The sequence below is a fragment of the Mixophyes fleayi genome, chromosome 4 (assembly GCF_038048845.1).
Source record: "Mixophyes fleayi isolate aMixFle1 chromosome 4, aMixFle1.hap1, whole genome shotgun sequence".
In the NCBI taxonomy this organism is placed as follows: Eukaryota; Metazoa; Chordata; class Amphibia; order Anura; family Limnodynastidae; genus Mixophyes; species Mixophyes fleayi.
This window is the reverse complement of record NC_134405.1, coordinates 163,347,449-163,367,998: the sequence shown is the minus strand read 5'-3', so window position 1 is coordinate 163,367,998 and position 20,550 is coordinate 163,347,449. Positions and strand designations below refer to the sequence as shown.

Sequence of the window (20,550 nt, the reverse complement as noted above, 5' to 3'; positions counted from 1 at the left end):
TCCAGCTCAAGAATTAATGGATTGTGGAATACTAATTAGCAGCGTGGTTCAACTATTGTCTCGACTCCTTATATATATATATTTTTTTTATACAATAAATTTGTATTGGATGTAAAAAAAAAAAAAGAGTACAGTATATGCAAATGATATAGTGAACAGTATAGAACATAAGCATAGGGTGTAGATCACATAACAAAATTTCACTAATTTATGTTCACAGAAATACGGCATGCTTTTAGATTAACAAATTAAATAATGAATAACATTTAAAAGAGGCTTATTGTAAGCACTTTAGTATAGATTAGACTCAATATGATACTTTCGCTGAGCTAAAGATAGGTAGGGGAAGAATGGGGAAAGATGGGGAACGGCAAAATGGGGATGGAGGGTAGCCAGAAACAAAAATGTGTATTATGAATTTAGCATGTCAAGAGTGGGTTTAGCACTGTGAAAGGATCATGGAGACCTCATCTATTCCAAAGGGTGTACAGTGGGGTTTATTTGAATTCTAGTCATTTGAACCACAACATATAATATTCACGGTATTTGTCCGCTAATGATAATATCAGATCATCCATGGACATATAAAATTCCAATCATGCAAACCATTCTTTAATAGATGGCGGTGTTGGGGATCTCCAGTGGACTGGTTCCACAACCTTCGCAGCGCAACGGAGGTATTTTGGTGTGGATTTCTTGTACTTTCGAGATGGGCATTTTAGTATTATTAAGCATCCAAAAGTTTGGACAATTTGGTACTTCAGATATGGAAATAAGTAACACCATCTTTCAGAAGGGGCGAGGGGCAGAACATTCACACCAAATGTGTAGTGGGGTACCTGATGCTGTTTGGCATCTCCAACAGAGGTCTGGGAGACCAGGGTACATTTTGGCCAGGAGGCTAGGACACCGTTACCACCGGGTCAGAACCTTGTATTGGGTTTCGACCACCCGACGGAGCTGGCATGCGTATGTTGGAAAATGTCATTCCATTCTTGCTCTGAAATGACAGTTCCCAAGTCTCGTTCCCAATATTTGGTGAAATTTGGCAGAACTCTAAAGGTGTGTTCACTCAAAATACTGTATATTGAGGACAGTGTATGTCTGTGGTATATGTTTGAATCTCTGTGCATTGCAAACCAAGTGAGTTTTCTCACTACCATTTTGCGCATCCATGAGTAGCCTAAGAAGTGTTTTATTTGCAGTTACTGCCAAACTTAGGAATTATGTAAGTCCCATTTCTTCTGGATGACTGGGAACTGCATAACATCTGACATGCCCACAGTTAGCCGACCCAGGAGACCCCGCCTCTGTCCAATGAGCAAAGGCCGATCCCTGTTTACCTGGAGGAAAGTCTGGTTTGTCTAGTAGTGGAGTCAGGGGAGAAGTCATGGAAGATAGGACTGGAATAGTTTCAAGTCTGGACCATCTGTTCAGGATCGGGGTGAATGTTGGGGGGAGTACCGGTAGCCAAAGCATGTTACTTATGGGGGCATTTAGTATATACTACTCAATCCAAACCCATTGTTCAACAGATCCACCTCTCATCCAATCTATGACCCTGTTTAGCATTGCAGCGTCATAATATGTGGCGCAATGTGGCAGCTGGAGATCTCTAGATTGTCTGCGCTTATAAAGTATCTCATGTTTAAAACGAGGTCTTCTACCCTGCCAAACAAAGTCACGTATGGCCTGGTGCAGTTCAGCAAACCACTGGCTAGGGATATGGATGGGGAGTGTATGTAGAAGATATAGGATCTTTTGGAGTAGATTAATTTTAACTACATTTACTCTACCTATCAAAGAGAAACCCTTGGGAAGTCAGTCTCTCAGGTTTTTACGAATAGTAGTAGTTATGGGTATGAAATTATCCGCATACATCCTGGACACATCTTTGTTTATGATGACTCCCAGATATTTTAATTGAGTGGGATGACAGACAAATGAAAATGCATGTCTCAAGCCTTCAACAACACCCAGGGGGGACGAGATATTGAGGGCGACTGATTTTTGTATAATTGACTAGAGAAGGCTCCAAATAATTGAAATGCAAACATCAAGTTTGGAATTGAGACTACAGGGTTTGTGAGGATAGCTAAGAAGTCGTCTGGGAATAGTGCAAGTTTGAATGCTTTGTCCCCCATCTGCAGACCTGAGATGTCAGGGTTAACCCTGATAGCCCGTGCCAATGCTTCCATACATAATATGAATATCACTGGGGGCAGGGGGCACCCTTGTCACGTTCCATTTGTGATCCCGTTCGAATCCGAGAAGTCTCCATTAACTTTGACTTTTGCCGTTGGGTATGTATATAATGTCTGTATCCTCTGCAGTCCCACTCGACCAAGTCCCAGATGACAAAGTATGGCCAGTATGAAATCCCAATCCACTCTATCAAACGCCTTTTTCGGCGTCTGTGGACAAGAGAATCGAGGGAATATTGACTGGTGATGCATAATGAACCAAGTATATTATCTTTTTGGTGTTATCCTGAGCCTCACGGCCTGGAACAAAGCCCGCCTAGTCAGAATGGATAACATTAGGCAGAATAAGATTCAGTCAGTTGGCAATAAATTTGGTGTACAATTTGATATCCACATTAAGTAATGAGATGGGTCTGTAGCTGGAGCATAGTGCAGGATCTTTCCCTTCCTTAGAAAGGACTGTGATATGTGCCACTAGAGAATGGGTGGAGAAATGGGACTGGTCAGAGATGGAGTTGAAGGCCTGAAACATAAGAGGGCAAAGTCTGTCTTTAAAAGTTTTATAGTAAGAAACTGTGAGGCCATCAGGACCTGGACTTTTCCCGGAAGGTGTAGTCTTAATGGCCTCCTCTAATTCACCCAGGGAAATAGGATCCTCCAGCACCTGTATTTCTTCCACCGTAAGCATCGGGAAATTAAATTTTTTCGAGGTAGGAGGCAATTAGTACCTGTTTAATGGATCTGTTCTTTGCTGGTATATCTTGTGATATATTGTAAAGTTTGGAATAATAATCGTGTAATACTGCGGCTATATCTGTCGAGGAGTGGCTAAGCCCTGTGTCGGTTCTAATATGTGGTATATACAATTAGGCTCGTTGTTTCCATAGGACCCGTGCTATGAGTTTGCCCGGTTTGTCACCCCAGATATAATGCCTAATTCTGCATTTACATAAAACAAGCTCCACCTTTTCAGAGAGTAACTTGCTCAGTGCCGCTCTTGTTTCAACTAATTCTGTAAGGATAGCTGATTCTAGAGAGGCTTTATGTTTTGTTACAAGAGATCAGATTTTCAGGAGAAGAGCGTCTCTTTGAGCCACCTTTTGTTGGTTCATTAATGTACCCAACTGTATAAATTTCCCACATATGACACACTTCTGGGCTTCCCACACTGAGATTTTAGATATGTCTGGGAATTTATTAAATTAGACGTATTCGTCTAGCGCCGTCTCAATTTGTGATCTACAGTATGCGACTTGCAACAAATTTTCATTCAGTCTTCAAAGTGAATGGTCTAAGACCAGGCCGTGGTATGGAAAGGGAAAGAAACAATGGGGGGTAAATGTATCAAGCTGAGAGTTTTCCAGCGGGTTTGAAAAGTGGAGATGTTGCCTATAGCAACCAATCAGATTCTAGCTGTCATTTTGTAGAATGTACTTAATAAATGATAGCAAGAATCTGATTGGGTTTTCAAACCCGCCGAAAAACTCTCAGCTTGATACATTTAACCCTGGGAGTGGTCTGACCAGGTGACTTGTCCTATGGTGAAGTCCGTGATCATGTGTAAATGTGTGTGGGTGGGAAAAAAAGGTATAGTCGCGGTCTTTGGGATGTTTGAGTTTCCAGGTGTCCACCAACTGGTGGTCATGAAGATTACGCCTGACCTTGCGGTATAACCTGCCTGGGTGTTTAGCTGCTCTGGAGGATGCATCTATGGTAGGCTGAAGGGTCCAGTTGAGATCTCCTCCAATAACTAGAACCCCTTCTCTTCTAGGAATGCCAATTGGTTATGATTAGAGATGTTCATTGACCCCCATGTTTTGGATCTGGATTAACTTCGTGTTTTGGTTTTGGCAAAACCACTCTCGCGTGTTTTGATTTTGGATCCCTATTTTTTTTTTTCTAAAATCACATACTTTGGCTCTTTTTTTTTTTTTTTTGTTCCTACATTATTATTAACCTCATTAACATTAATTTCCTATCATTTCCAGTCAAGTCAAGTGACAAGAACACTGCTACCCCTCCGGTTTCTGTATGAGCAATGGCACTGAGCAATGTCACTGGAGAATAGAGAGTGACAAGAACACCGATAGCCTTGTGTGAACAATGGATCTCCTGGGGAGGGAGGTACTTATAAAAATCCAAAACCCACGAGATTCGACAATCCAACAATGACGTTTTGCCTCGATTCAGATCAGAGGACGTGCGAAAGTACCGAGCCGGCTTGCGAGTCTACTCAGATCCCCTAAGTTAAGGTGGGTTCGGTGTTCAGAAATCCGAGCCCGAGCATCTCTAGTTATGATTAGGAGCATTGACATTTACGAAGGTAAAGGATTGATGAAAAATTTTACATTTTATCAATAAACCTCAATGATCACATCTTGTATCAACAGTCCTTTAGAGAAAAGTATGGCCACCCATAGTGTTTTGCTATCCTTATTATTGGACTGGAATGTGCGAGGATAAGTTCGGCTGCTTAAGGAGGGTGCTGACCCTTGTTTGAAGTGGGTCTCCTGCAGGAAAGCCACATCTATCTAGGCGGCCTAAAGGTCTCTCAAAATTCTAGACCTTTTATCTGGAATATTCAGGCCCTTAACATTAAGGGTAATAAGTTTGAGTTTGTCTGGCAGTAGTAGAGTGTTCTAAATAGTGAACAGTGCTTGCCCTTGCCCGTAGTTTCTACAAACGGTATTTATGTGCATTTTCTTATTTGCTAACCTGGAACTAGTGTATACAGTATAATTGCAATTGTGATGACCACTAACTACAAAGACTGCCGTTTATATTGCTAATTTGCTGGATGAAAGATTGTTTGGGACTGAGTGATTTACCAGCGTGTATTTTGTAACAGAAGACTGTTACTCCTTACCCGGGACGGTGATTGTATATGTGGCATACTCAATTTATCTGTGGGCCCACTTGATTACTAATAAATGAGGAGTCGAGACACTAGTTGAACCACTCTGCTAATTAGTACTCTACAATCCATTAATTCTTGAGGTGTAGGAGAGACATACATGGACATTTTATTATGTGTATTATGAGAATATCTTCTGTTGATGATATGAATTTAGAGTCAAGAGATTTTTAATAGCTGGTATCTATGAGATTATTAGTTTCTATATAAGTGCACTGATCAGATTTGGATTACAGCTTTCAATATTCTAATAATTTTATGTTTTTTATATTTTATTGTGTAATTTGTGTCAATTTATTTTATATTATTTTAGATGTGACTTTCACGGATTTATTTACAGATGATAGGTTGTGGAACTCTCAGCGCTGTGATTTTTTTTTTTATGTTTCTGAAGCTGCATTTTCAGTTGCACGTGTCTTAAGATACTACTGTAGTTCACTTACACGAGGAACACACAATCAACCTCTACATGCGCAAAAGAATGAGATACACTCAATCTCAAAATACAGGTGTAAATTGTGCATTTGTGCAGTACAACAAAGTTGATGCAAGTCACATTTTTAAGTTGCAAAAATGGACTAAGTTATGTTGGCTTGGCATCCCCTCTCACCACATAAAATTTGTCTTTCTGGCACTACTAATGTTAACTGTCGAAGTCAGCAAATTGGATAAAGTCATTTCAATTAAAGTCTAGCAAACTTGGTTGTCTTTGTCTGAAAAGATGCGTACGGTACGCATCGACGTACAAGGGCACGCTACGGCGTGAAAGGGCGTACGCATCCACTACACGTGGCAGCAACAGTAATTGGTCTTTTACCATACATTCGCACAAACACGCATACTTATAAAATAGTACACATTATTGGTAGTTGCAACACATAGTCAGTTATGTCGAAATATAGTAGTATTTATATGTTATATCAGAGTTACATGCATATTAGTGAAATACACAGAACGGGTTAAAGGAATAACATCATGAGTGGTATCATAATGAACCTTGTTACATATCCTACTGTTTGGTGCGCTCTGCGAGGGAATCGCAGAGTGCATACGCAAGTTATGAATGATAGGGAATTATGAACTACTTAAGACTAAGGAATTCTGGCGGGAAGAGCAGAGCATACCCCCTGCAGAGATGACCCCCTCCTTTGGATTCCTTAGGATGAACCAGCCAATGATTGACGACCCCTTGGACATTCCTGAGACCCGGACCAATAGATGCAAGCCATACCATCTTCATTGTATTACTGTATTTGATTGTGTATATAAGCAGCAGCTTGTGATCCAGAGTGCAGACTTCTTGTCCCCAGACTTCAGGATTGAATGACTGCACTGGATCCAGAGCGCCTGCGATAAGTAACGGCTGTATTTACTATTACTTTGCTTGAGCATATTTTTTCCACTTATTGCGAATAAATCTTTGTGCGTTGGAAACACAAATCGAGGTTCGACAATCGTTATTGGTTAGCGACAGTACGCACATAACAATTGGGGGCTCGTGAGCTTTGGAGGTTTCGTTGCCGATGATACGCAAGACCAACGGATTTCGGTTCCTCAACAAAGGGTGGAGACGCGTCATAAATGGGTAAGAACGCATGGTGTTCAAAACCTGAATTTTACTCTGTGTTGTGAAACCGAATGTCCGTTTTGCATTATCTAGGGCACGCTAACTAGAACCTAGGGACAAAAGAGAAAACTGTTTCTTTTTTCTGTCATTGTGCGTTTTAACTGTATTGCATTGTTTAGCGTATGTGTACTTCCTGCTGTGCGTACGCGAACTTCCGGTAAACTTGCCACGTGGTTAAACAATCGTTTTGATAGTTATTATACATGCATAGTATAATTACTTGTGAAAGCCTCTGAGCCTCTTGCGAACTCAGCGCAAGCGCGCCCCCGCCACCTTATGTGGCGGGAGGGGTAAGTACAGCCGTTGTTAAAACTGAAAATAGAAAAATTACTAAGTTGTACCCTGTTTTAAATCAATTTCAATCAAGTGTATCTGAAAACGAAGATGAACCCACTGTGATTTCAGCCATTGCCCATGCTGTTAATGTACTAGAGGCTCAGCGCAAGTATGAGAAAATGGCTGAGATAGGTGAGAGTAGCGTGATCACTAGGAGTGAAAGTGTTCTAAATCTAGGGCCTGTAAATCCTGTAGCGCCCCCTGAAGTTAGTGTACCAGAGGGTGTGTTCCCGGTCCGCACAATATCAGTTCCCAATGGGAAACCGGATAAGGATGGTGTAGTTCCTTTAAGAAATGTTACAATGCATTGTCCCTGGACTAGATCAGAATTACGTTCCATTATGACTGAATTCCCAGATCCTAGAAAAGAGTTAGCTAAATGTCAGAAATTTGTTAAAGACTTAGGGAATGCTCATGAACCAACCAGTAAGGATTGGCGGGTAGTGTTGAGGGCGTGTCTTCCTCCCAATACTAACATACAAAAATTTATTGGAGATTGTTTGTTGGAGGAAGATGACACCCTGACTGATGAGATTAACCAACGGAATATAGAACAAATTGTGAAACACTTAGCCATCTGTTTTCCAGTAGTAGTAAATTGGAGTAAGATTTTCACCATTAAACAAAAGGATAGTGAAACTGCCTCAGATTACTTTGCTAGAGCTATAACAGCGATTGCACGATTTACTGGGATATCCAACATAAGTGAGGACCCACATCACAGAGAGGTAGCTGTAGGGGTACTGATGGATGGCCTTAGGGAAAATTTAAAGACGAGAGTACAAACCACATTACCTAATTGGAGAGGCGTCACGGTAGACTTCCTTAGGGAGTCTGCTGTGGAGCATGACAAGAACCTTTTTAGAAAAAGGGAAGAGAAAAGTGATAGGTTAATGACGGTAAGTATACAGGCTCTAGAAGGGGTGCATACACGACCACCAGCATACAACCCATATAACAGGAAACCTAAAGTGATCAGGTGTTTCAACTGTAACGAGGAAGGACATTACAGGAGAGATTGTAATAAAGAAAGACTCAATACACATAGGGGTGGGTCACATAGATATCCTCCAAGAAAGGATTCACATAGACTAGAAGACTCACATCTACCCGCGCATATTACGGCAGCAAATGCTGCGCGGGAAATCAATAGTCAGCGCTAGGGGTCAGGTCATACCTGTAGTCTACAGCCAGTGAGGTTAACTGAGAGTCAGAGTGAAGAACCAACAATGATAGTTGACATAGCTGGCAGGAAACAAACTTTTCTTGTAGATACAGGGGCGGCCCGATCTGTGATAACCTCTCCTTTCAATCTACAGGTGACCAGCAAAACTATTCCAGCTATGGGGGTGACGGGAAAAGTGTTACATTATCCTCTAACTAAACCCGCCGAAGTTACTATCGGGCCTCTGCATACTAAGCATTCGTTTCTCTTGGCTGCAGCGGCTCCTACTAACTTGCTAGGGAGAGACTTGTTATGTAAAATGGGATGTGTCATATACTGTACTTCTGATGGTGTGTTCTTAGATATACCGGAGAAGGTCGCACATGAGGTACAGGACATATTGGACACCCCTCCAAGGTTAATGTTACACTCTCCTGTTATAGAACAAAGTCCATCTCAAGTAAAGGGGATGTTGCTGGAAATACCAGGTTCCCTATGGACCAGAGATGGACAGGACACTGGACTGATGGCAAACGTAGCCCCTGTCATGGTCAATCTAAAAAGTGGTCGGATAGCTCCAAAAATCCCACAGTATCCATTAAAACCGGAGGTGGAACTAGGGGTATATCCTGTTATTGAGAGGCTGTTACAACAAGGGATTTTAATTCGTACAGCCAGTACAGCAAATAGTCCCATTTTCCCTGTGAAGAAGAGTGGGGGGAGGGGCTATAGATTAGTCCAGGACTTAAGGGGAATTAACAAAGTTGTTGAGAGCCAATTCCCCGTAGTGCCGAATCCAGCTGTCATCCTCATGCAGATTCCACCGTCTGCCAGTCATTTTACTGTCATTGATCTATGTTCTGCTTTCTTTTCAGTCCCTCTTCACCCTGACTGCCAATACCTTTTTGCATTCTCCTACAGGGGAGTGCAATACACATGGACCAGACTACCCCAGGGGTTCATTGACAGCCCCAGTATTTTCTCCCAAGCCTTACATGACTGTTTGCAATCCTTTCAACCCCACAATGGGTCTGTTCTAATTCAATATGTGGACGATTTGTTGTTGTGCTCTGATTCTTTTATGTCATGTTTACATGATACTAAATTGTTGTTGCTTCATCTTTCACAAACAGGGCACAAGGTGGCAAAGGATAAATTACAGCCATGTCAGACTAAGGTCAAATACTTAGGACACTGCCTCACTAAGGGGCTAAGACACCTGACAACCGACAGAATTGAGGCCATACAACACATGACCCTGCCGCAGAGCCAGAAGCAGATTCGTACTTTCTTGGGGATGTGTGGATACTGTAGGTCCTGGATCCCAGGTTTTTCTATTCTGGCATTACCATTGCAGGAGCTAGTCTCTTCCTCAAAACCAGAACGTGTCGTACACACAGAAGAGTCGGAGCAAGCGTTCTTTAATCTTAAAGATAGTCTGACTAGAGCACCTGCATTGGGAATACCTGATTATGAAAGGCCTTTTGAGCTATTTTGTACAGAAGCTGATGGCTGTGCAGCAGGTGTCCTCACACAGAAACATGGTGACGCTAGCAGACCGGTAGCATACTACAGTGCACAATTAGACAATGTGGCAAGGTCACTCCCAACATGTCTTAGAAGTGTAGCAGCAACGGCCCTTCTAGTAAGTAAGAGTGAGGATGTAGTATTAGGACATAATTCAACCATCTATACACCCCATGCTGTATCAGCTCTGTTAAATTCAGCCCAAACCAGACATGTTTCTTCAGCTAGATTCACAAAGTGGGAACTAGCCCTGATGGCACCCTCAAACATCACCATCAAACGATGTAGCACCCTAAATCCAGCTACATACCTTCCGTATGTGTCTCAAGAGACACAAAGGGTGGGAGGTGAGGAGACCCTGGTTGATGATGAGTTAGGCAAGAATACTGACACGCATGACTGTATGGAACACCTGAATCAGACCTTTACTGCAAGGCCCGACATACGTGACACCCCCTTAGAAAATGTAGATTTTACGTTTTATACAGACGGAAGTTGCCATAGACAGACAGAGACAGGAGAGCTATGTACTGGTTACGCTGTTGTAGACGATCAGGATGTGGTAGAAGCTGAACCCCTTGGTCCACCTCACTCAGCCCAGGTGGCGGAACTAGTAGCACTAAGGAGAGCGTGTGAATTGGCAGAGGGTAAATCAGCCAACATATATACTGACTCTAGGTACGCCTTCGGGGTAGTGCATGATTTTGGGGCCCTTTGGCGTCTTAGAAACTTTACGACAGCAGCAGGTACACCAGTGGCACACTCACAACACATAAAAGGACTTCTGACAGCGATACAGTTACCCAGAACAGTAGCCGTCATAAAGTGCAAAGCCCATACCTTTGAAGAAGACCCAGTGTCATTGGGCAACAACAGGGCAGACGAAGCTGCTAAATGGGCAGCAGGGCAACCTATGACTGTATCGACCGAGACTATGATGGTTTTTCAGACATTAGACACGCAGAAATTAATTGAAATGCAAGATTTGTGTTCCCTGCAGGAGAAGGCGGTCTGGAAGGCGAAGGGATGTGGTCAAGAGTCCTCAGGACTCTGGAGGGATGGACAAGGTAAGCCTGTAGCTCCCCGAACATACTATCCAAGCCTGGCTGAAGCAGCACACGGCCTGACTCACCTGGGTAAAGAAGGTATGTGCAAACTGGTGAGAGCATACTGGTGTGCTCCCGGATTTTCCTCTCAAGCTGGTAAGAAAGCAATGTCATGTCTTACTTGTTTGAGGAAAAATGTTGGGAAAACTATTCCAACTGAGCCATCCCACATCCCTCCTACAGACGGACCTTTTCAGGTAATACAAATTGACTATATCCAACTACCACCGTGCAGGAATCTAAAGTATGTGTTAGTGTGTATTGATGTGTTTTCCGGTTGGGTAGAAGCATATCCGGCAGCCACTAATACTGCTGTGTTCACTGCAAAGAAAATTGTACAAGACTTTGTGTGTAGGTTCGGTATCCCTAGAATCATTGAAAGTGATAGGGGTACCCATTTTACTGGTGATGTCTTCCAAAATATGTGTAAACTCATGGGAATCAGTAGCAGACTTCACACCCCTTACCGACCACAAGCCAGTGGTAAGGTGGAGAGAGTAAACGGTACTATCAAGAACAAACTAGGTAAGATAATGGCTGAAACTGGGTTGGCATGGCCTGAGGCTTTGCCGTTGGTCCTCCACAGCATTCGAACCACTCCTAGACCTCCTCTTAATCTGTCCCCCTTTGAGATACTGTTCGGACGACAACCTCATTTGATCGTGAGTCCACAAGACGACTTAAAGTGTAATAATGAAGTGACTGTACAATATCTTATAAGAATGAGTAGACAGCTGAAACAACAACAACAAAAACTAAAAATGCTGTCACCTGGTATGCCAGAGACGAACTGTCATGATGTTGAACCTGGAGACTTACGTTCAGGTTGTTTAACAGACCGTTGGGAAGGCCCGTACCAAGTGCTGCTGACCAGTACTACATCACTGAAGGTGGCAGAGAGAGACACTTGGGTCCATTCCACCCACTGCAGGAGAGTCCATAATCCGGAGAAAGTGCAAGACAAGGCTCAGACCGACGACATAGAGCTGTCACTTGTGAGCCTGTTCCGGGAGACCTAAAGCCTGCAGTTGAGACACCTGAACCAGAGACGTTGCCTCAGAACTATCTTTCCAGCGATGGAGTGGCGGTTTTTGTTTTTCTTTTGTTCCAGGATTTTCCTTGTTTTTACTTTTTCTAGGACATTCTATTTTTGTGAAGGAGGATGGAGGACGGAGGAGAGTTCTGGGAGTGATACGGATGAAATAGCGGCCGAAGAAAAGTTAATAGGATATCCTGAGCAGCCCATTATCAAACTTGGTCCAGGGGTTATGAAAAGGTCTGCTAGCTCAGGAACTCGGAGGCAGTGTGAGGGGCTATTGTCTGATGAGTATTGTATCTGCAAGTTCTGCAACTCCCTAGTTGACGAGAGATGCATCCAACGATGCCAGTCCCCCAGTACTCTGAATATAGGCGGGCATCCTTTGGAGGATTATCACTCCCTGGTGGGTAAGGTGCTAAACCAAACTGAGTGTTGGGTGTGCTCTCACGTGCCTCAAGGGCAGCATAACATAGGACTAGTGCCATTCCCGCTAAACATATCCGAAGTACTCGAATTAAGGGGTGGGAGGCCCATAGAAGGGAGGTACAATAACACTAGGTCCCCTAGTCTGACGCTTCGACAATACTCCATAGGCAGATCGTTGCTGTGCCTAAACATATCTCATGCAAAGCGCCTGGAGAATTGGGAGGCTGACCTATCAGATCAGACAATGGCTCGCCACACTCATTTTAGAGAGAGACTCACAAGGTCACTACTAGGCAGGAATGCTGATGGAAGTCACAAGTTAGGGCGTATAACCAAACATAAGAAGGTATCTATTGGAAAAGTCTCTACAGATAAATGTGAAAATATCATTAATGCCGACACGTGTCTAGAACAGATGGAGACACTAGGCATGGGTAGTTTTATCAAGACTCTGTGTGATATAATTCATGGGCATACTGTTCCTTATGTTCTCCCTGATGATGTGTATTTTGTTTGTGGGAGGAAAGCTTATTCCTGGGTGACTCCGAGTTCCAAGGGCTTGTGTTTCTTAGCTAAACTGGTTCCTGAAATCATGACTATTACTCATGAAGAAATGGTAGATATTCACAAGACTACATCACCACCATACATACACACACAGTATGAACACCGTGGCAAGAGAAATATGATTCCTGGTGAGGAACCCATAGCTACAAAATTGATTAGTGAAACTGCTGGTTTCCAAGTTATGGTTGCTCTAGATCTCACCAGGACCGCTCGGGGAACATTAAACTTTAAATATATCCAAGACCTAGCTAAATTAATAGATAATATCACCGAGATGTATGATGACACGTTCAGGTATACTGGAAGGGAGCTACAAGCGTACAAGAAGGAGTTGGTGCAACATAGACTGGTACTAAATTATCTCACCTCTATTACTGGTGGGTACTGTGTGACACTGGCCACCCAGTTCGGTGTCAAATGTTGCACGTACATTACTAATAATACGGAAGACCCTAAAGAGGTTATAGACCGGAAGATGGATGAAATTTTGCAGCTGAAATGGGAATTTCGAAAGAGCCATAATTCTTCATTATATGAGGTCGGGGAAAAGGTGGCGGGTTGGTTCTCATGGTTGAACCCAGCAAAATGGTTCTCCGGTCTGGGGGAGTGGGTACAGGAAATGGTTGCTAGTGTAGGTAAGCTCCTTCTCCTTATACTGGGTGCCATCTTAGCAATTGGTTTAGTTGTCAAATGTGTTCCTACCGTGTTGAAGTGTGGAAAACGGTCTCATGGGAGTAACACTGAGAAAGAGACTGAAAGGGTGGTACCAGATACCGAGATCATGGTCTGTGAAGAAGTATTATATAATCCTGAACTTGAAACGGTGATTGGGTGATAGTTTATTACACTATCAAAGGGTGGAACTGTCGAAGTCAGCAAATTGGATAAAGTCATTTCAATTAAAGTCTAGCAAACTTGGTTGTCTTTGTCTGAAAAGATGCGTACGGTACGCATCGACGTACAAGGGCACGCTACGGCGTGAAAGGGCGTACGCATCCACTACACGTGGCAGCAACAGTAATTGGTCTTTTACCATACATTCGCACAAACACGCATACTTATAAAATAGTACACATTATTGGTAGTTGCAACACATAGTCAGTTATGTCGAAATATAGTAGTATTTATATGTTATATCAGAGTTACATGCATATTAGTGAAATACACAGAACGGGTTAAAGGAATAACATCATGAGTGGTATCATAATGAACCTTGTTACATATCCTACTGTTTGGTGCGCTCTGCGAGGGAATCGCAGAGTGCATACGCAAGTTATGAATGATAGGGAATTATGAACTACTTAAGACTAAGGAATTCTGGCGGGAAGAGCAGAGCATACCCCCTGCAGAGATGACCCCCTCCTTTGGATTCCTTAGGATGAACCAGCCAATGATTGACGACCCCTTGGACATTCCTGAGACCCGGACCAATAGATGCAAGCCATACCATCTTCATTGTACTACTGTATTTGATTGTGTATATAAGCAGCAGCTTGTGATCCAGAGTGCAGACTTCTTGTCCCCAGACTTCAGGATTGAATGACTGCACTGGATCCAGAGCGCCTGCGATAAGTAACGGCTGTATTTACTATTACTTCGCTTGAGCATATTTTTTCCACTTATTGCGAATAAATCTTTGTGCGTTGGAAACACAAATCGAGGTTCGACAATCGTTATTGGTTAGCGACAGTACGCACATAACATAACGTATGTTTTAAGGTTGCATTATTTCAACTGTTCTTAAATGGCGCCAGTTTAGTTTTACTATGCGCCGCTGTCTTCTGTACCAGGCCAACTAAAAGAGTTATTGTCACTTGCATTCATTGGGGTCCCAAGCTACTGGTATCACAGATATGGCAAGCATATTTCACAGGAAGCGTTGGCAGTATGATCTTGCCCAAAAAGACCAGAAAGGGTAAATCAGGAGGTGTTTTTAGATGCCAACATACAGGTATAATCATACTCCATTGTGTGGACAAGTGGATCCCATTGTTTAACATCTCAACCAAGCAGACTTCCTGGAGTCTAGCACTGCAGGGGGCCTGTTGACTACATGTAGGATGGTAACAGCCCCTCTACTAAGCAGGGCCCAATCCAAGTACCCAATCTCTTTGTTATATAAGTACTTCCCTTATGGAAAGCCATAGACCTTGGTAATCAGATGAGTGGTAAAAGGAGGCATCTCCTAGGAAACAGAAGTCTTCTTCTCCGGACAGGACTAACTTGGGGTTGCATCTCCTGTCAGACTAGTCATCATCATCATCATCATCACCATTTATTTATATAGCGCAACTGATTCCGCAGCGCTGTACAGAGAACTCATTCACATCTGTCCCTGCCCCATTGGAGCTTACAGTCTAAATTCCCTAATATAGACACACACTCACAGACAGACTCATACAGACAGACAGAGAGGGAGACAGACAGATAGAGACTAGGGTAAATTTTTGATAGCAGCCAATTAACCTACTAGTATGTTTTTGGAGTGTGGGAGGAAACCGGAGCACCCGGAGGAAACCCACGCAAACACAGGGAGAACATACAAACTCCACACAGATAAGGCCATGGTTGGGAATTGAACTCATGACCCCAGTGCTGTGAGGCAGAAGTGCTACCACTACGCCACCTAGATCTTTAAACCTCCACAGAACTTTGTCACTTTCTGAACCTGTCATTGGCAGGAAGACACCGGGCTTGTTTCCTTCTTTGCTGGTAGAGCAGTAAATTGTGTGGCTCATATTTTGGAACCTGGCTACGGGGGAACATGACTTTATGCTCCTTTATGATTTGATTGTTTAATAGGCTCTGCAGTATATTCCCTGGTAGTTTTTCCTTTTGATTTTAAATCCCCACTAGGGGTATCGGGAATGCCTGTCTGCCTATGGGCGAACAAACCAGGCGATACGATAATAGTTAAACATTACCCCGGTATCCTCATACAGCTCTACAGTGCCCCCAAGAGAAAAGTCTATTAAAAAGGCATATCTAGGAATGCGTCTCCATCTAATTATGTTGCAGTTACATGAATACACCCTTACTGTACATGGCTTATGCCTGCTTCCCTATGCCTGCCACCGTTACACCTCTCTTTGTGTGATAGGATCAGGGGTGGGCTGTTTCGGGGGGCATTGCCCCCCCAGGCCGCTCAGAATTACAGCTGTTAGGGCCGGCCGCCCCCCGGAAGCAATATCGCCGGTAAAAAAGGCGATAAATGTGATGCATGTGTCCAGCATGCGCCCCCCGGGCTGACATCCGCCAGCCCGCGCCTGGATAGGATGCAAGTAACCAATGAGCAAAAGTCTGGATACAAACATATGAGAATGCATTTTTAGTGCAACTGTGCAGTTTGGAAATACTTATCTTATGCAGCAAAATTACACTAAATGAGCCCCTTTGTGTCTATAAAAAATATATATAAAAAAATAAAAATAAAAGTCTAGAAAGAAGGATGTCACCTTTCAGTAGCTTTTTACTAGATACTTTGGATTTCGACGGAAAACATACGCTATGTAGACAAAAGTATTTGGCGACACCTTTTAATTATTGAATTGAAGTGCTTCAATCAGACCTGTTGCCAGTGGTGTATAAAACCAAGCAGCCTACCATGCAATCTCCATTTGGAAACATCTGTGCTACAAAATGGGTCGTTCTGAAGAACTCCATGATTTCAAGTGTGGTACTGTGATAGGATGCTACTTTTGCAATAAGACGGTTCGTGAAATTTCATCCCTGATGGATATTCCACAGTCAACTGTAAGTGATATTATTAGAAAGCGGAAACATTTAGGAACAACAGCAACTCCGCCACGAAGCGAAGACCATATAATCACAGAGCGGGGTCAACGACTGTTAAGATGCATGGCGCGTAAAAGTCACCAACGCATTGCTGATTCCATAGCTGAGGAGTTCTGAACTTCCACTGGCATTAATGTAAGCACAAAAACTGTGCGTCGAGAGCTTAATGGAATGGGTTTCCATGGCTGAGCAGGTGCATGCAAGCCTCACATCACCAAGACCAATGCCAAGCATCGGATAGAGTGGTGTAAAGCACACCAACACTGGTCTGTGGAGCAGTGGAAAAGTGTTCTGTGGAGTGACGAATCGTGCTTCTCTGTTTGACAGTTAAATGGGCGAGTCTGTGTTTGGCAGAAGCTGGGGGAACATTACCTGCCTGACTGCAGTATGCCAACTGTGAAGTTTGGTGGAGGAGGGATAATGGTATGGGGCTGTTTTCAGGCTTATCTCCAGTGAAGGGCAATCTTAATGCTTCAGCATACCAAGTCATTTTGGGCAATGCTATGCTTCCAACTTTGTGGCAACAGTTTGGGGAAGGCCCTTTTCTATTCCAACATAACTGTTCCCCAGTGCACAAAGCAAGGACTACAAAGACATTTTTTGATCAGTTTGGTGTGGAAGAATTTGACTGGCCTGCACAGAGCCCTGACCTCAACCCCATCAAACACCTTTGGGATGAACTGAAACGGAGATTGCGAGCCAGCCCTTCTCGTCCAACATCAGTGCCTGACCTCATAAATGCTCTACAGAATGAATGGTGACAAATTCCACAGAAATACTCCAACATGTTGTGGAAAGCCCTCTAAGAAGAGTGGAAACTGTTATCTCTGTAAAAGGGGGACTAACTCCGTATTAAAGTATATATATTTGAATACAATGTTATTGCAGTTCCTGTTGGTGTAATGGGCAAGCGTCCCAATACTTTTGACCATATAGTGTATTTCAGGTGGTGCAAAATAACTACTCTGTCCTGGAGAATAAAGGTGTACATTATGGGCTAGATTTACTAAGCTGCGGGTTTGAAAAAGTGGGGATGTTGTCTATAGCAACCAATCAGATTCTAGCTGTCATTTTGTAGAAGGTACTAAATAAATGAAAGCTAGAATCTGATTGGTTGCTATAGGCAACATCTCCACTTTTTCAAACCCGCAGCTTAGTAAATCTAGCCCTAAGTGCCTGCAACAATGAATTGTGGGTAAAATACAAGTGGTAACCTAATTAGATTGAACTGGTCATTCATAGGGTGATTTTACACATGATGTGCTACATCGCACTGTGCATCAGCCTGAGTGTACCACTTAATGTAATAAATGCGTTCTTGTGCACTTCTTATTATGTATGTTATAATACACATATGGGTTCTCATGCCAATTACGACAGATCCCCATGAGCTTCATTTGCAAAAGTAATGCACACTAACAAGTAAAAAACTAATTACTATTCATATTGTAATATTATTTTGTGCACATAGCTAATTTTACAACTGCTACATTTCAATAATAAAATATAGCTAACTGTGTTATAATGAGAGTAATATATTATGTTAATATATGATAATGATTGTAATTCAAAACTAAATGATGTATCTTGAGATTTTATCTAGGTTCAGAGTGTATTTTATATAATACAATATATTAATATTGCAATTCCTCAAATATTTTTTTAGCATAGTATTAGTTTTACTTCACTTATGTATTGTAGTTTTTATCATATTCTTGGCTTAAATGAAACCTTAATTGTTTGTCTATATGTAGGATTATTGGTGTTTAGAACGTGTATTAATATTGCATGAATAAACAAAGTACAAGGCTGGAATAGAAACTATATTTCAGAACATTTTTCTTTACTGATGTGGTTTTTTTGTATTCTTGTGGCATACAAACAGTAAGGTGTGCCTTCCTTTTTGATTTGTATCACTCTATAAACATGTTTTTAACTGGCTTTACCACATGAGCTTGTATTTATTTTCATCTACTATATTTACGAAAGGGTGAACTATAACAAAATCATTGCAGTCTGGCTGTAAAACATTATAATCATTAAAAGCTTTTTGAAAAATGTGTTGCTACACTATTTGATAAAACATTAAGCAACTGAAATAATGTTATTTGAAGCCATATTATATAATATTCTATGTAGTATACATCAATGAGCATTGTCCATTGACTTCCCTGTAAATAACATTTGTATAATCAAGAAAGCACCGATTATACATGTTGACTACCCCAGCAGACTCCCTATTCAGTAGCAGCTATCGTTACTGATCCTATGACAACATCTGAAACGGTGAGGTTCTCAAGATAAATATTTGAGTCTTGGAGCAGGTGCTGAAAGTGGGTAATGAGATCAGTAACAATTGCAACCATTGTAAAGTAAAGCAAATGACCGCACCTCTCCCAAAGCGCTAGGTGGGTGATTATGAGGGGAGGGATGGAATGTCTATAAAAAATTTAACAATTGTAAATAATAATGACAAAAATAATGAAAAATCATTAAAATCTGTTTATTTATCAGTGACTCTGTGACTAAGGGCTAGATTTACTAAGCTGCGGGTTTGAAAACATGGTGATGTTGCCTATAGCAACCAATCAGATTCTAGCTGTCATTTATTTAATACATTCTACAAAATGACAGCTAGAATCTGATTGGTTGCTATAGGCAACATCCCTACTTTTTCCAACCCGCAGCTTAGTAAATCTAGCCCTAAGTCTCTGTAGTCATTGTGTCTCTGTACATGTTTTAGTGTATCTAACTCTCTACATGTTAGTGTCTCAGTGTGGTATGTTAATGGTTTCATGAGTCTCATGATTGCAAAAGTATTTTTCATATTTATTTATATAGTCATGGCACTCCTTAGTAGCTTATTTTTATCATTTTCACTAATAGTTACATTATCCCATATATAATGTGGATTGTGTTTACATAAAAATGTTTTATGTCAGATATATGACAAACAATTTTAGTATGCTGGCTGGTGTGTGTATATATTTATTGAGTATTTAAAACATGACTGGGTGAAAAGGTAATTTTTAATAGCTTCCATGTGCAGATATAAAAGATTTAGCAAGCAAGTATTTAATTTACATTCAAAAGAAGATAACAAAATGTAATAAATGTGAGCATTTAGTAGTTTATGATCCTGTGTCCTACACAGAGAAATACAGTACAATGGAGGACATCATCAACCTTTCTGCAAACTAAGGGTAATGTTGTCCATAGCAACCAATCAGATTCTTTCATGAATGTCCCCTAGTTACTAATATGATGTAGAGTGCATTGTTTAAATGTATTACTAATTATAGGTGGACTTCATTAAATTGCTTACCTTGCTTTAACATATTTACAGCATACAAGAATCTGAGATACAGCTGTTACAAGACGCTAAACGCTTCACGTATAAACTTGAGCAACAGCAACACGAGTTGGAAAAGGCTGATCAGTTCCCTGAGGGTTCTAACACAGAAGTCTCCAGGATGAGGCAGCAATTACTTAAATATAACAATGACCTGAATGAAGCAGAGGAAAGAGAATATCATCTTCATTATAAGCTTGAATGGTAAGTGACCATGGGAAACGTCATGTTTTCATGAAATGATCAGTCACATGTTTTCTGATGGAACATGTGTGATTTGACACTATTGATAAATTATTTCTAGTTCTTTGTTTCAATCATTCCTGAATTTTTGTGACCATCAGGCCTGCTTCCATGTGCCTCATAAAGCCTCTAAAGGCCTGGTGTCAATGTTGTTTGCAGAGCTCACAGCTCCGAGTGAACCACTGCTTAGATCCACATGATTTGGCCAAGGATTCGGGCATTAGGGAGGTGTTGGATCAGGAATTCTCT

The 20,550-nt window shown here is 41.8% G+C and overlaps 2 protein-coding genes across 4 annotated transcripts in view; both read left to right on the top strand.

Annotated features, from left to right (window-relative positions):
* Nucleotides 1–6,524, top strand: part of LOC142152281 (N-acyl-phosphatidylethanolamine-hydrolyzing phospholipase D-like) — a 386,092-nt gene extending 379,568 nt beyond the window's left edge. The window contains exon 5 of the mRNA XM_075208750.1: nucleotides 6,280–6,524. Within this exon, the coding sequence (XP_075064851.1) occupies nucleotides 6,280–6,300 (21 nt within the window). The 3' untranslated portion in view covers nucleotides 6,301–6,524. The remainder of the gene's footprint in view (nucleotides 1–6,279) is intronic.
* The window catches only part of CCDC146 (coiled-coil domain containing 146), a 165,922-nt gene that overhangs the window by 43,963 nt on the left and 101,409 nt on the right, over nucleotides 1–20,550 (top strand). For all 3 annotated transcript variants that reach the window (XM_075208740.1, XM_075208738.1, XM_075208739.1), the window contains exon 4: nucleotides 20,053–20,262. In XM_075208740.1, the coding sequence (XP_075064841.1) occupies nucleotides 20,053–20,262 (210 nt within the window). The remainder of the gene's footprint in view (nucleotides 1–20,052; nucleotides 20,263–20,550) is intronic.